Source organism: Aegilops tauschii, chromosome 3 (assembly GCF_002575655.3).
Source record: "Aegilops tauschii subsp. strangulata cultivar AL8/78 chromosome 3, Aet v6.0, whole genome shotgun sequence".
Taxonomy (NCBI): Eukaryota; Viridiplantae; Streptophyta; class Magnoliopsida; order Poales; family Poaceae; genus Aegilops; species Aegilops tauschii.
The window spans coordinates 621,284,858-621,296,537 of record NC_053037.3 but is presented as its reverse complement, the minus strand read 5'-3'; the positions used below and the strand labels follow the sequence as shown (position 1 = coordinate 621,296,537).

At 48.0% G+C, this 11,680-nt stretch overlaps 2 protein-coding genes across 2 annotated transcripts; one reads left to right on the top strand and one right to left on the bottom strand.

Moving 5' to 3' along the window:
* Positions 1-938: 938 nt before the first annotated feature.
* On the top strand, positions 939-4,466 carry LOC109766868 (transcription initiation factor IIA subunit 2). The gene is made up of 4 exons (XM_020325632.2): positions 939-1,106; positions 1,399-1,552; positions 1,698-1,748; positions 4,027-4,466. The coding sequence occupies exons 2-4, from the start codon at positions 1,421-1,423 to the stop codon at positions 4,201-4,203; spliced, it is 360 nt and encodes a 119-aa protein (XP_020181221.1). The 5' UTR covers positions 939-1,106; positions 1,399-1,420; the 3' UTR covers positions 4,204-4,466.
* Positions 4,467-4,497: 31 nt separating this feature from the next.
* Positions 4,498-7,690, bottom strand: LOC109766867 (DEAD-box ATP-dependent RNA helicase 58, chloroplastic). Its single transcript, XM_073511385.1, has 10 exons — positions 7,392-7,690; positions 7,195-7,288; positions 6,986-7,099; positions 6,791-6,890; positions 6,459-6,559; positions 6,173-6,331; positions 5,949-6,017; positions 5,556-5,645; positions 5,013-5,153; positions 4,498-4,920 (listed from the first exon to the last, which is right to left on the bottom strand). Exons 1-10 carry the CDS (start codon positions 7,586-7,588, stop codon positions 4,636-4,638), a joined length of 1,350 nt encoding a protein of 449 aa, XP_073367486.1. The 5' UTR covers positions 7,589-7,690; the 3' UTR covers positions 4,498-4,635.
* Positions 7,691-11,680: the final 3,990 nt, after the last annotated feature.

The following is an 11,680-nucleotide window of genomic DNA, read 5'->3' as shown; positions in this document are numbered from 1 at the left end:
CATCATTGAAGGGAAGCGCCCGGCGTCATGCGCGAACGCCTGAGTCGTCGAGGAAGCGGCCGCTGCCGCCGTTCGCGCCGTGTCGTCCAGAGCAAGTGGTCGCCACCGAGCGCGAACGCCAGAGTCTCGAGGGGAAGCGGCCGCTGCGCACAGCGAGCCGTTGAGTGGAAGTCGTTGTCGTCGTCCGCACTTCAGCGGCGTCCCCCTTGGTGAAGCCTTGGATGGAGGAGAGAGGAGCAGCAATCGAGGCCTAGGCTATGATTCGTCTAAGGCCGAGAGGAATGGAGCAGCGATGTCAGCGAACTAAGGACGAAGGAGGAATAGGAGAGAACAGAGGAGAAACTCGAGGGGAGCAGCTGCATATAGGCCCTGTTTGGTTCAGCTTTTATCGACGGATTCCGCTGCCGCGCAGCAGAATCAGAACCAAAGGGCGAACCCAGCAGAATCCGATTCCAGGAATCCGCTGCCAAAATCTGAACCAAAAGCGGAAGCAGCCCAGGACGTGCTTTCCAAAATCTGATTGCGCTGCGGGCCAAAATATGAAAAAGCTGTATCAGCTGGTTTGCCAAATGACCTACATCTTTTTCACATCAAATTTTCCACAGCAGATTTTTCACAGCTGCTTTTAGAAATCCACAGCCGAACCAAACAGGGCTGCCTATACTCCGATGGATAAGCAATGGCGGCCAATTTGGGGAAAGTGACGAGCAAAGATTAACGAGTCGCGGGGCTATCTACCTTTGTAACCAAACATAGTTTTTCATAAACTGATTATTCATAAAAACGTAGATAAAACCGACTTTCCTAGAAATCAGCTTAAAACTCATTTTCTCTAATCCCATTGCTAATCTCCTCTATCCAAACAACCACTTAGGGCATTGATGACAAGGCTGCCTTGGCGTCGAACGAATCCACCCACTGGCTTGCAAGGGCAAAACGGGAATTAATCAGGAGAACCGCCGCAGCAGCAAGCAAGCAAGCAAGCACCTCCGCTCCCAAACCCGCGCCGCAGCAAACGCACCCCCGGCCCCCGGCCTCGCGCGCCCGCCCGCCCTGCGGCTCCAGATCCGGAGCGCCGACCGGCGCACCCGCCGCCGATCGACCAGGTAAGAGCCTCTCTCCACGCGGCTGCATTCCGGGTGGGGTTTTTGGTTGCTGGCAGCCGCGGCGCGACTGATTCGGCGGCGCCGCCGCGCGTCTAGGGTTTGTCTAGCGGCGGTTGCCGGGGTTGGGGTGCGTTTGCTGCGGCGCGGGTTTGGGACTCTCGCCGGAATCCGTGCGTGCGCTCGCCGTGGCCGATGACGGCTTGGGTTCCGGCCGGCGTGATCGGGGCCGCGCGCCACGCCCGTCTTGCGTATGGGGTCTGATTGACGCTTGCTGCTTACTGTTGACCGGCAGGGGTCTAGGGGTCAGCGGAGGGATGGCGGAGGCGATCGACCTGTACCGGCAGTCGGTCATCGGCGTGGCCCTCATCGAGACGCTGAACGAGATGGTGGCCAGCGGCGCGCTCAGCCCCGAGCTCGCCATGGCCGTCGTCATGCAGTTCGACAAGGTCCCCCTTCCCTTCCCTTCCCTTCCCTTCCACACGCTATCACTGCACTGGTTCCTCTCCGAAACTCATCCATCAACAACAAGCAAGCATCTAGCTAGGTGGTGTTTTGATCCTGGTCTTATTGTTGTTGTTGTTGTTGTTTCAGTCCATGTGTCACGCGCTGGACAAGCATGTCGAGAGCAGGGCCACCTTCAAGGTACCAACCAAATGCCATACTTTCTTTCTTATATGTGCTAGACATTCATCTCTGTGGGATTTTATTGTGATGCACATACATACAGATTTGTTTGAAGGGAATAATTAATGCAATGCATGCTGAGATACCTTGCTTCTGTTGCTACCTGTCAGAGTAGCTAGCTGTCCTGATGATGCAGATCAGATGCGGATCTTTTATGCCTTATGTTTGATCTGATGCCATGTCGACTTGCGTGCTTAATCATGAAGTAAATTGTTCGGCGCAGTTATTTTCCTACTCGCCACAGGGCCGGCGTTTGTTTGTTCGTTTAGGAGCAGATCTATGCTTAGAAAAGAAACCTGAAAAAAAAATGATCTGTGCTTAATAGACAAATTATATATGGCAGTTGGTTAAACCATAATTTTGTGATAAGTTAACGCATTCCAGGAGATTTATTTGCTTTTGTCTGGGAAACCGAAAATGTAACTATGTGCTCATGTTAATTGCTTAGTTTATGGAAGGGTAAACTGTCTGCAACCTGCAATTGTGTGGATTAATTTCCTGTCTTATTCCTGACTTACATATGGAATAATTGATGCATGAGATACCTTGCTGCTGTTGCTACCTCTGTCAGTGTAGCTAGCTGTTTTCCTGATGATGCAGATCAGACGCACATCTTTCATGCCTTGTGTTTGATTGATGCCATGTCGACTCGCGTGCTTCATTATCAAGTAAATTGCTCGGTGCAGTTATTCTCCAACCCGCCACTGCCACTGCCACAGGGCCGGCGCTGTTCGTTTAGGAGCAGATTTATACTTGTCCTGAAAAAGAAACCTCAACAAAAATGATCTGTGCTTATAATACCCAAATTACATATGGCGGTTGGTTAAACCACAATTTCGTGATACATTCCAGGAGATTTGTTTGCTTTTGTCTGAAACATACTAGTATGTAACTATATATGTGCTCATGTTAATTGCTTGGTTTATGGAAGGGTAAACTGTCTGCAACATGCAATTGTGTGGATTAATTTCCTGTCTTATTCCTGACTTACATATGGACCTACCTACTGGATGATTTCACTCTTAACTTACATAAGATAGTTTCTTTGCAATTGTTTCCAAGTAAGTAGTATCTGAATTTGTTTGCTGAGTTTTGGAGAACATACTGTATTCAAACCAAGAAATAATTCTGGAAACAGCACTCATTTTTTGCATGGCCTGGCAAGCATGTAGGTGATGCTGCTTAATTATTTCTGAAAGCAATACTTCTACATGGCAATAGCTTCACTCAAATAGTTCTGCCTGGCTAGTATTTCCGTCAAATTCAGAATACTGTCTTCACAACATTGCAATCTGTAGTCATGTTTCCTTCCATACATTGATTTCATTCACATGCATGATTGTTTTCCTCTTGGCTGTGATTGTTTTCCCCTTCAAGGCGCCAACCGAATTCCCTACTTTCTTTCTTGTGTTAAGCATCCATCTCTCTGCTGTGATGTACCAAGGGAATAATGCTGAAATACCCTGCTGCAGTGTAGCTCTACTGATGATGCAGATCAGCTACAGATCTTTTATGCTTGTGTTTGATTTGATGCCATGTCGACTTGCGTGCTTAATTATGAAGTAAATTGCTCGGCGCAGTTATTTTCCAACCCACCACAGGGCTGGCGTTGTTCGTTTAGGAGCAGATTTATACTTCTCCTGGAAAAGAAACCTAAACAAAAATGATCTGTGCTTGATAGCCAAATTATACATGGCAGTTGGTTAAACCATAATTTTGTGATAAGTTAACGCATTCCAGGAGATTTGTTTGCTTTTGTCTGAAACATAGTATGTAACTATGTGCTCGTGTTAATTGCTTGGTTTATGAAAGGGTAAACTGCCTGCAACATGCAAGTGTGTGGATTTTAATTTCCTGTCTTGTTCCTGACTTACATTTGGACCTACTGGATGATTTCACTCTTCTTGACTTGCATACCATAGTTTCTTCCAATCGTTCCTAAGTAGTATTTGAATTTGTTTGCTGAGTTTTTTAGAACATACTGTATTCAAACCAAGAAACAATTCTGGAAACAACACTCATTTCTGGCAAGCATGTAGCTGATGCTGTTTAATTATTTCAGAAAGCAATACTTCTACATGGCAATAGCTTCACTCAAATAGTTCTGCCTAGCTACTAGCTAGTATTACCATCAAATTCAGAGTGCTGTCTTCACAATATTGTAATCTCTAGTCATGTTTCCATCCATACATTGATTTCATTCACATGCATGATTGTTTTCCTCTTGGCTTGACAGGGCGGCAATCTGCGCACCTACAGGTACTGCGACAGCATCTGGACTCTCAACCTGAGAAACACAACATTCATGAACGAGGAGATCGAAACAGTCCTCCCCATGGTGAAGATCGTGGCCTATGATATGAGAATGATTGAGGAGCCTGTAGAACCTATCACTTGCCAGCAATGCCAGTAGTCCAGCACCTTTAGCCATACTCCTCTTCATGACAGACCAGGCGCCACCCCAAACTAAACAGTCATCGGTAATCGCTTATGGAATGATCCCACGAGCATCTAGCCAGCTTCCATTGTGCCAGAACATAATGGTTCTGAATTTGTTATCGTTTGCATCGCTTATGGAACGATAGTCTCGCTCTTTCGTGCCGATAACTAACTGCTTGTGGATGGATGAGTGAAACTACGAATATAATTTGACATGTGTGTGATTTTGTTCAACTATATGCTGTGCATGTTTGTGGATGAGTGGAACTACGAATTGAGTGTGGTTGAATTTGACAAAGCTTATTAAGATTCATGGCTGTTCGTTCTAATACACATATCTTCACCTTGAGCACTACATAAATAAATAAAAACCTCCAGTCTAGATAAAACATGGAGGAAGAACTATTTACAAGTTGAAAGTGAACATGGACTCCAAGGGCAGCTGTTGGGAGTGGAACTTGAGCTCGTTCTGGAACCTCTGTAGCACGAAGTGTTCCTCCTCCGTTATGAGGGTCGTCACGCTGCACTCCGACTTGGAGAATGGTTCTCTCCCGGTTCTTCCAGCGCGGTGGAGGTAGTCGGTCGCCGTCTTAGGAAGGTCGAAGTTGTATATGTGGCTGGTCTGCGGAAGGTCGAACCCTCTGCTCGCTATGTCCGTCGAAACTAGCAGGAAACCTTTTCCCTTGACTTCCTGCAGCCATACGGTAAATTGATGCACGGGTCTTCAATCAGCATAATCAAGATGCTAGGGGTCTAGGCAAAGAATTGAACGGGAGCACTTACAGTAAACGAGGTAGCCCGAGCGTTGAAGTTCATATCTTCTTCTAGTACAAGCACCTCCAGGGTGCCTTTATACTCTGCTCTCAGGAACTCGACAACAAGTGTAGACGACGGAGGATTTCCAGCCCTTTTTGATTTCTCAGACTAAAAACAATAGGTTGCAACGGTTATCAAACAGAGTACTGTTCTCAGACCACTACTAATCTACCATGATTTTAGTCGAGACTCATTTACTATCAGCATGAGTTCTAAGAACTTGGCAACACAGCAATTATAAAATAACCCAGAATTGTCACTTATATGAATATAGAAGTTCTACAAATGGAACTAATTTAAGGCATAGTAATAACACTATGGATTTGAACAGGGCACTGATCATAGAACCACGTCACTACCATATCAGAGGAAACTGAAACTATGATGGATCTCTCTATGATAGTTCATAGGTTGGCACCTCGGAAAACAGGTGAAAGGGTATCCCAAGGTACAAGAGCTGTTTTACAATCGACATGGCATGGCATGAAATGAATTAATTTACTCCATTACCTGTTGAGCGACAAATATAATCACCGACTTTGGTGCATCCCTCTCAAGCAAGGACAGCAAAACATGCAACCGTTCCTTCTTGCTGCATATCTGTACATTGATTATGTTCTCGTAAGATAGAGAATCAGAATGAGGCCAAAAACGAGCTTTCAGGAGTAAGGAGATTGGTTGTGCTTGTGCACTTAGTCGATCAGAATATACTAGCTGTGGAGGGGAAGATCCACGGATAATAAGAGAAGGTCTGCCATGCCATGTAAAATGACTAAATTTTCCAATAAGAGCAAATTCAAATGTACTTTTGAACTAAAACCACGACAAGTATTTTGGAACGGACGGAGTAATATGCACGAAATAAACTTTAAGATGAAAGTGGTCATTAGAAGATATGCTCACCACATATGTGTGATGTAGGTGTGAAGGCATGGGCTGGACAGGGTTGACATGAACATGAACCACATCGCTCTGCACAAAGGAGACACACATGTGAAAACTAATATCTGTATCCATCTGAAGTTCAAAAGGCACAGACATTCAGGCAGTAATTAGAATGCATATTCAAGGCGTGTAGACAAACAATCACGATAGTCCACAACCGGAGAATGAATGCTAGAATCAACCTTAGTCCATTTATGTTGTACGCAGTCATGCACAAAGCGATTGTGCTGAGGTATCGATGCGCTAGCAAAGATGGTCTGACGGCTGGATGCTGCTGTGTAAGAATTTAGTATCTTGCGAAGGGAGTTCACTTGCTTTGATGATCCAAAAATGAAATCAACCTGACAAAACAACGAAGTTTTTTTTACATTAGCTAATCTGTTTCCAAACGAATAAGCATGGCATCATAGAAGATATGTAGACACTGCATAGGTAATTTGGTTTGGGGCTGAAGAACGGAGTGGCCACCTCATCGATAACTAATATTTTGATCGATCCAAGACTGAAAGCGCGCTTCTCAACCATCTGGCACAAGCTTGCAACAGTTGCTACAATTATTGCAGGGGGCTCTGCCTGAAAACAGGCCGACGTTGTTAGCAGGGAGACAGCACAACAGATAAAAGAAATGCAGACTACATTATAGTATAACACTACAACAGACCAATGTTTGTATGAAATATAATCATATAAACATGGAAGGATCTTAAACCCTATCGACATGAGACTAGATCCAAAAATGTTCCTGCAACTAGGCACGCATCGGCATAGACACAGAAATCCACCAAGGGACGATTGATCACTTGCCTTTAACCAGCTCTTTTGTCTCGTGAGCATCCCGCCGTCAAGCAAAGCCATGACGTTGCAAGTCTTGGCCGCGAGAAGCCTGGCGACTTTGGTGACCTTTACATACAAACAGCAACAGGCCAGTCAGACCTCCCACCGGGCACACGCGAGGCCGGCGCGGCAGAGCAAAACATCAGCTACAACAACCTCACCTGGATGCCGAGCTCCCGCGTCGGCACGATGACCAGCGCCTGCACCGAGGACCGGCCAACGTCTATCGCCGAGAAGACCGCCAGGAGGTACGCCAGCGTCTTCCCTGAACCTGTCTACACCCAACCCCACAGTTGTAAATTGATAATCACACTGTCATTCTGCAGTAGAGGTGTACAAAGAAATCGACGGGGCGGCGGCCGGCGCGCACCTGGGCGTGGAGGATGCAGTCCTGGCCGGAGAGGAGCACCGGCAGGGACTGCTCCTGCACCTCGGTGGGTGAGATGTACCCGACGTCCTCAGCCCTGCAAAATACTGAACTTTCAGTGAGAAATTTGTACCGAATGCAGCAAGGGGGAGGAGGAATGGGAGCTGTGGGATGGGGTGGGGTTTCAGCGGGCCGGTTACCTCTGGAGGACGTGGTCGGGGACGCGGCCGGAGCAGACCTCGCGGAGGGTGGCGGCGGCGGCGGCGGCGCGAAGCCGGCGGGGCCGGGAGCGTGACGCGAATGGGGCCAGGCGGGTAGAGCTGGGGCTGGAAATTAAGGTGCTTGGGGGTGCACGAGCGCAGCCGGAGAGCGTCGCCGTGGACGCCGCCGCTGCCATGGGAGCTGGCCGGCGGGGATTCCGAGAGCCGGCGAGCAGGCGGTGCTGGTGGCGGGGGAGGGAAGTGGATGAGACTGAGCTGGAGAGTGGGCCGGGCCGCAAGTAGAGCTGGGCCCGGAAAATAGAAAAAAAAAGGCTATTCCAGGTTGCATGCGAAATTTATGTCTTCTTCGCCCAATTTAAAAAATATGATTTTTTTTTGTAAACTATGATGTTTTTTAATAAAATCAAAAAAAATTATCATGATGTAACACATGCAAAACTTGGCGAAAAATATGGGGTGTACCATTTTGTTTTGTTTTACCTGCAGAATGCATTTGTTTTTTTTTTACAGAGTTTGCTAGTCGTTTTTGTTAAGAAGCAAATTTGTTAGGAATCCAAATAAAAGTCAATGGTTGCTTCCAAATATATTCTTTTTTTTGCATCGAAGTTCGGACTTTATTCAAAATAACAGTAGTCGGTTACAATCTGCCCGTAGGCTGGGTCGGATAAAATCCGGGCTGCTCTCTAGCCAGCATTCCGTCCCATCAAGTGTACAGGCACGCTGAGCACAAAGATGGGCCGGCACATTTTGTTCCCTACCAACTTGTCGAACCGAAAAAGAAGTAAAAGTAACGATGTAGTCCGCTAACTCTCTAAAGATGGGCGAAGCAACCGATCTAGAGTTACCTCGCGAGTTCCAGAGGTCGACCAACTGTGAGCAGTCCACCTCCATGATCACATGTGAGAAACCTCGGAGTTGGGCGAAGATGACCCCCTCCCGAAAGGCCAGTAGCTCGGCGATGAAAGGGTCCGAAGCGCCCGGCAAAGGCTTACACCATGCTCCTAGGAAAGAGAGGTGAGAGCGAGCCACCCCCCCCCCCTCCCCTCCCCTAGTCGTATCTGCATACACTGATCCATCAGTGTTTATAGCGATCCATCCCGCCTCCGGAGGACGCCAACCCTGGCTTGCAGTCCTGGTCCGCCGTCCCGGAATGTCGATGATGGAGAGAGCTTCATGCACCCGTTTCAGCGCCGTGGCCGGGTCATACCCGTCTCGACCATGAGTCCAGTTATTCCTTGAAGTCCAAATAGAGTGCATGATGGAGATGATTTTGCATCGTGTGTCATCAGAGAACAAGCTGTCCAACAGAATGTCACGAGCCCAAGTATCGTGGTGCAGCTGTGGTAGCCGGAAGCCGAAGCGTTCGTTGGCTGCTGCCCAAAATTTCCTTGCATGAGTGCAAGAAACAAGCGCATGCAGCAGATTCTCATCCATGGCCATACAAATGTCACACCGGCCGCTGGTTTTGATATGCCTGTACTGCAAGGTCACTGAGTCCGGCAAGATGCCTCTGAGAACTCGCCACCAGAACACTCTAACCTTCGGTAGCACATGGATTTTCCAAAGTGCAGTCCACATCTCTCTGTTTGCCGATAAAGATTCCATGATCGTCCCTTCCTCTATGGAGCTAGGCTCGTTGCGAGTCATAAGAGATCGATACGCTGACTTTACAAAGTAGTTTCCTGACTTTTCCAAGTCCCATGCCAAGATGTCTTCCCCTCCCACAGAATTGAGGGGAATATTCAAGATTGCCTCTGTGTCAGGATGTAGAAAATTTTGGTGTATTAGTTCCTCATCCCAATTACCAGTATAATCATGAATCAACTCAGAAACTCTAGTCAATGGTGTAACGCCAAGGCGACCTATTGGTTTCCGCGATAGTGTATTCGGTATCCACGGGTCTGTCCAGATAGAGATTGTGGAGCCGTCCCCAACCCGGTGGATTAGACCAACCTCCAATGCCTTCCGTCCCGCCACTATTGCTTTCCATGTCGCCGAAGCTCGGGCCGGTACCGTGGCATGGAGAAAATCCGTGTGTGGGTAGTATCTTCCTTTGAGCACCCGGGCACACAACGAATTGGGATTTGTTAGCAGTCGCCAACCTTGTTTGCCTAACATGGCCAGGTTGAATACTTCGGGATCCCGAAAGCCCATTCCCCCCTTGACCTTTGGCACTGTCAACTTATCCCATGATATCCAATGCAGCGATCTTTTGTCAAGAGAGCTTCCCCACAAATATTTGGCCATAGGGGATGTAACACTCTTACAAACTTTCTTCGTCAATTGAAAGCAACTCATGCTGTAGGTCGGTATCGCCTGAGCGATTGATTTGAGTAGAACTTCCCTCCCTGCACATGCGAGATTCCTTTCTGACCAGCTGCCAATCTTGTTACGCACACGATCACCAATATGGCTGAAAGTGCCGCTAGTGATACGCCCAATGGCAGTCGGTAAACCCAAGTATCATTCCGAGAATGCCTCCACTGAGATTCCAAGAGAGGCCTTGAGGGCTTCTCGGATAGGCTGACTTGAGTTTGCACTAAAAAAATTGAACTCTTCTCCCGGTTCACAGCCTGGCCTGGGCACTCGGTGTAGATCCGGAGAATTTCATTGAGTCTTTCTGCACTTTGGGTATTTGCACTCATAAAAATTAGACTGTCATCAGCGAACAATGGGTGATTTACCCATGGTGCATGAACACTCACCCGAACTCCTCGATCGATATATGCAGCCCCGTGATTGTTGAGAAGGGAAGTAAGGCCCTGTGCACATATAAGAAAGAGGTATGGGGACATAGGGCAGCCCTGCCTGAGACCCCTCGTTGGGTCAAAAAAGGGCAGGAGCTCACCATTTACCTTGATTGTGAACCGAACTGATGTGACACATTTCATTATGAGGCTGGTAAAACGATCGCCAAAACCCAGCTTGACCATCATTGCTTCGAGATAGTGCCACTCCACTCTGTCATATGCTTTAAGCATGTCCAGTTTCACCGCACAACTTACATTCGTTCCTCTCCTCCTTCGGCGGATGGTATGAACACATTCATAAGCAACCAAAACGTTATCCGTGATCAATCGACCCGGTACGAATGCGCTCTGCTCCTCTCCGATGACCTCATCGAGTATGAGCCGAACCCTGTTAGCCAACACCTTTACTGCTATTTTATATAAAACCGGGCACAGAGAAATTGGCCTATATTGGGAAATTTTCTGCGGATTTCGGACTTTCGGGATCAAAGTGATAGCCGTATCATTAAGTCTAAGAGGTAGCTCACCACCGTTGAGAAATCCCAGAATTGCCTTTGTTACATCTTCCCCGACGACATCCCAATGTCATTGGTAAAAACCGGCCGTAAATCCGTCGACTCCTGGAGCCTTTGACGGGGCCATTTCAAAAAGAGCGTCCCTGACCTCGGATGCCGAAAATTCCTTCTCAAGACTGTGATTCATGGCCTCCGACACTCGTGGTTGGACGCATTGCAGCAGTTCCTCCATAGGCGCATAACCCTGAGACTGGTAAAGTGCCTTGTAGAAATCTATTATTTCTGTTTTAACCTCCACTGGATCGGTGCACTGCTGGCCATCCGCCCTTTCCAGTGAGGTAATTCGGTTGGTACGCTTACGTTGTGCTGCCTGGGCTTGGAAGTATCCCGTATTCCGGTCTCCTTCGCGTAACCAAGACACACGAGATCGCTGCTTTAGCCAAATTTCCTCCTGGCGCAATGCTTCTCGCAGCTGTTTGGCAACATTATTTTCCTCCTCCGTCGGGCCACGACCCATCGAAACGCTTCGCAATCTGTCAAGACGGACTTGGAGTCGGCGCACCTTTTTCTGCATGTTGCCAAACTCACGGTTACCCCAAGCACCCAGCTGAGTCTGAACCTCAGCAAGGGCGTCCATGATGCCTTGGAGACCGCCCTGCCCGGCTCCCGTTCGCCACATCGTTCGCACCTTCTCATCGTAGTCAGCATGGCACTGCCATACATTTTCATAGCGAAAAGAACGACGGCCCCGTGTCCAGCCGGTCTCCATATTTGTTCTCAACTCCGCCAGCACAAAGAAGTGGTCCGATTCAACACTACTTATGTGCTTAACGCTTGTGTACTCAAACAGAGCAAGGAAGCTGGAGTTGACCATTGCTCGGTCTAATCTTGCCTTCACGTTCATCTCCCCTTGCTGCTTGTTGTCCCATGTAAAAGGGACCCCACGCCACCCCACATCCTGGAGTGCACAATCCGCCGCTGCTTCCCGGAACGCACGCATTTG

Coding starts and splice junctions, on each gene's coding strand:
- LOC109766868 (XM_020325632.2), top strand. CDS start 1,421: ATGGCGGAGGCGATCGACCTGTACCGGCAGTCGGTCATCGGCGTGGCC. Junction 1,553..1,697: donor TCGTCATGCAGTTCGACAAG/GTCCCCCTTCCC, acceptor TTGTTGTTTCAG/TCCATGTGTCACGCGCTGGA. Junction 1,749..4,026: donor AGAGCAGGGCCACCTTCAAG/GTACCAACCAAA, acceptor TTGGCTTGACAG/GGCGGCAATCTGCGCACCTA.
- LOC109766867 (XM_073511385.1), bottom strand. CDS start 7,588: ATGGCAGCGGCGGCGTCCACGGCGACGCTCTCCGGCTGCGCTCGTGCA. Junction 6,891..6,985: donor CGCGGGAGCTCGGCATCCAG/GTGAGGTTGTTG, acceptor TTGTATGTAAAG/GTCACCAAAGTCGCCAGGCT. Junction 5,154..5,555: donor TTATATTTGTCGCTCAACAG/GTAATGGAGTAA, acceptor TATTGTTTTTAG/TCTGAGAAATCAAAAAGGGC.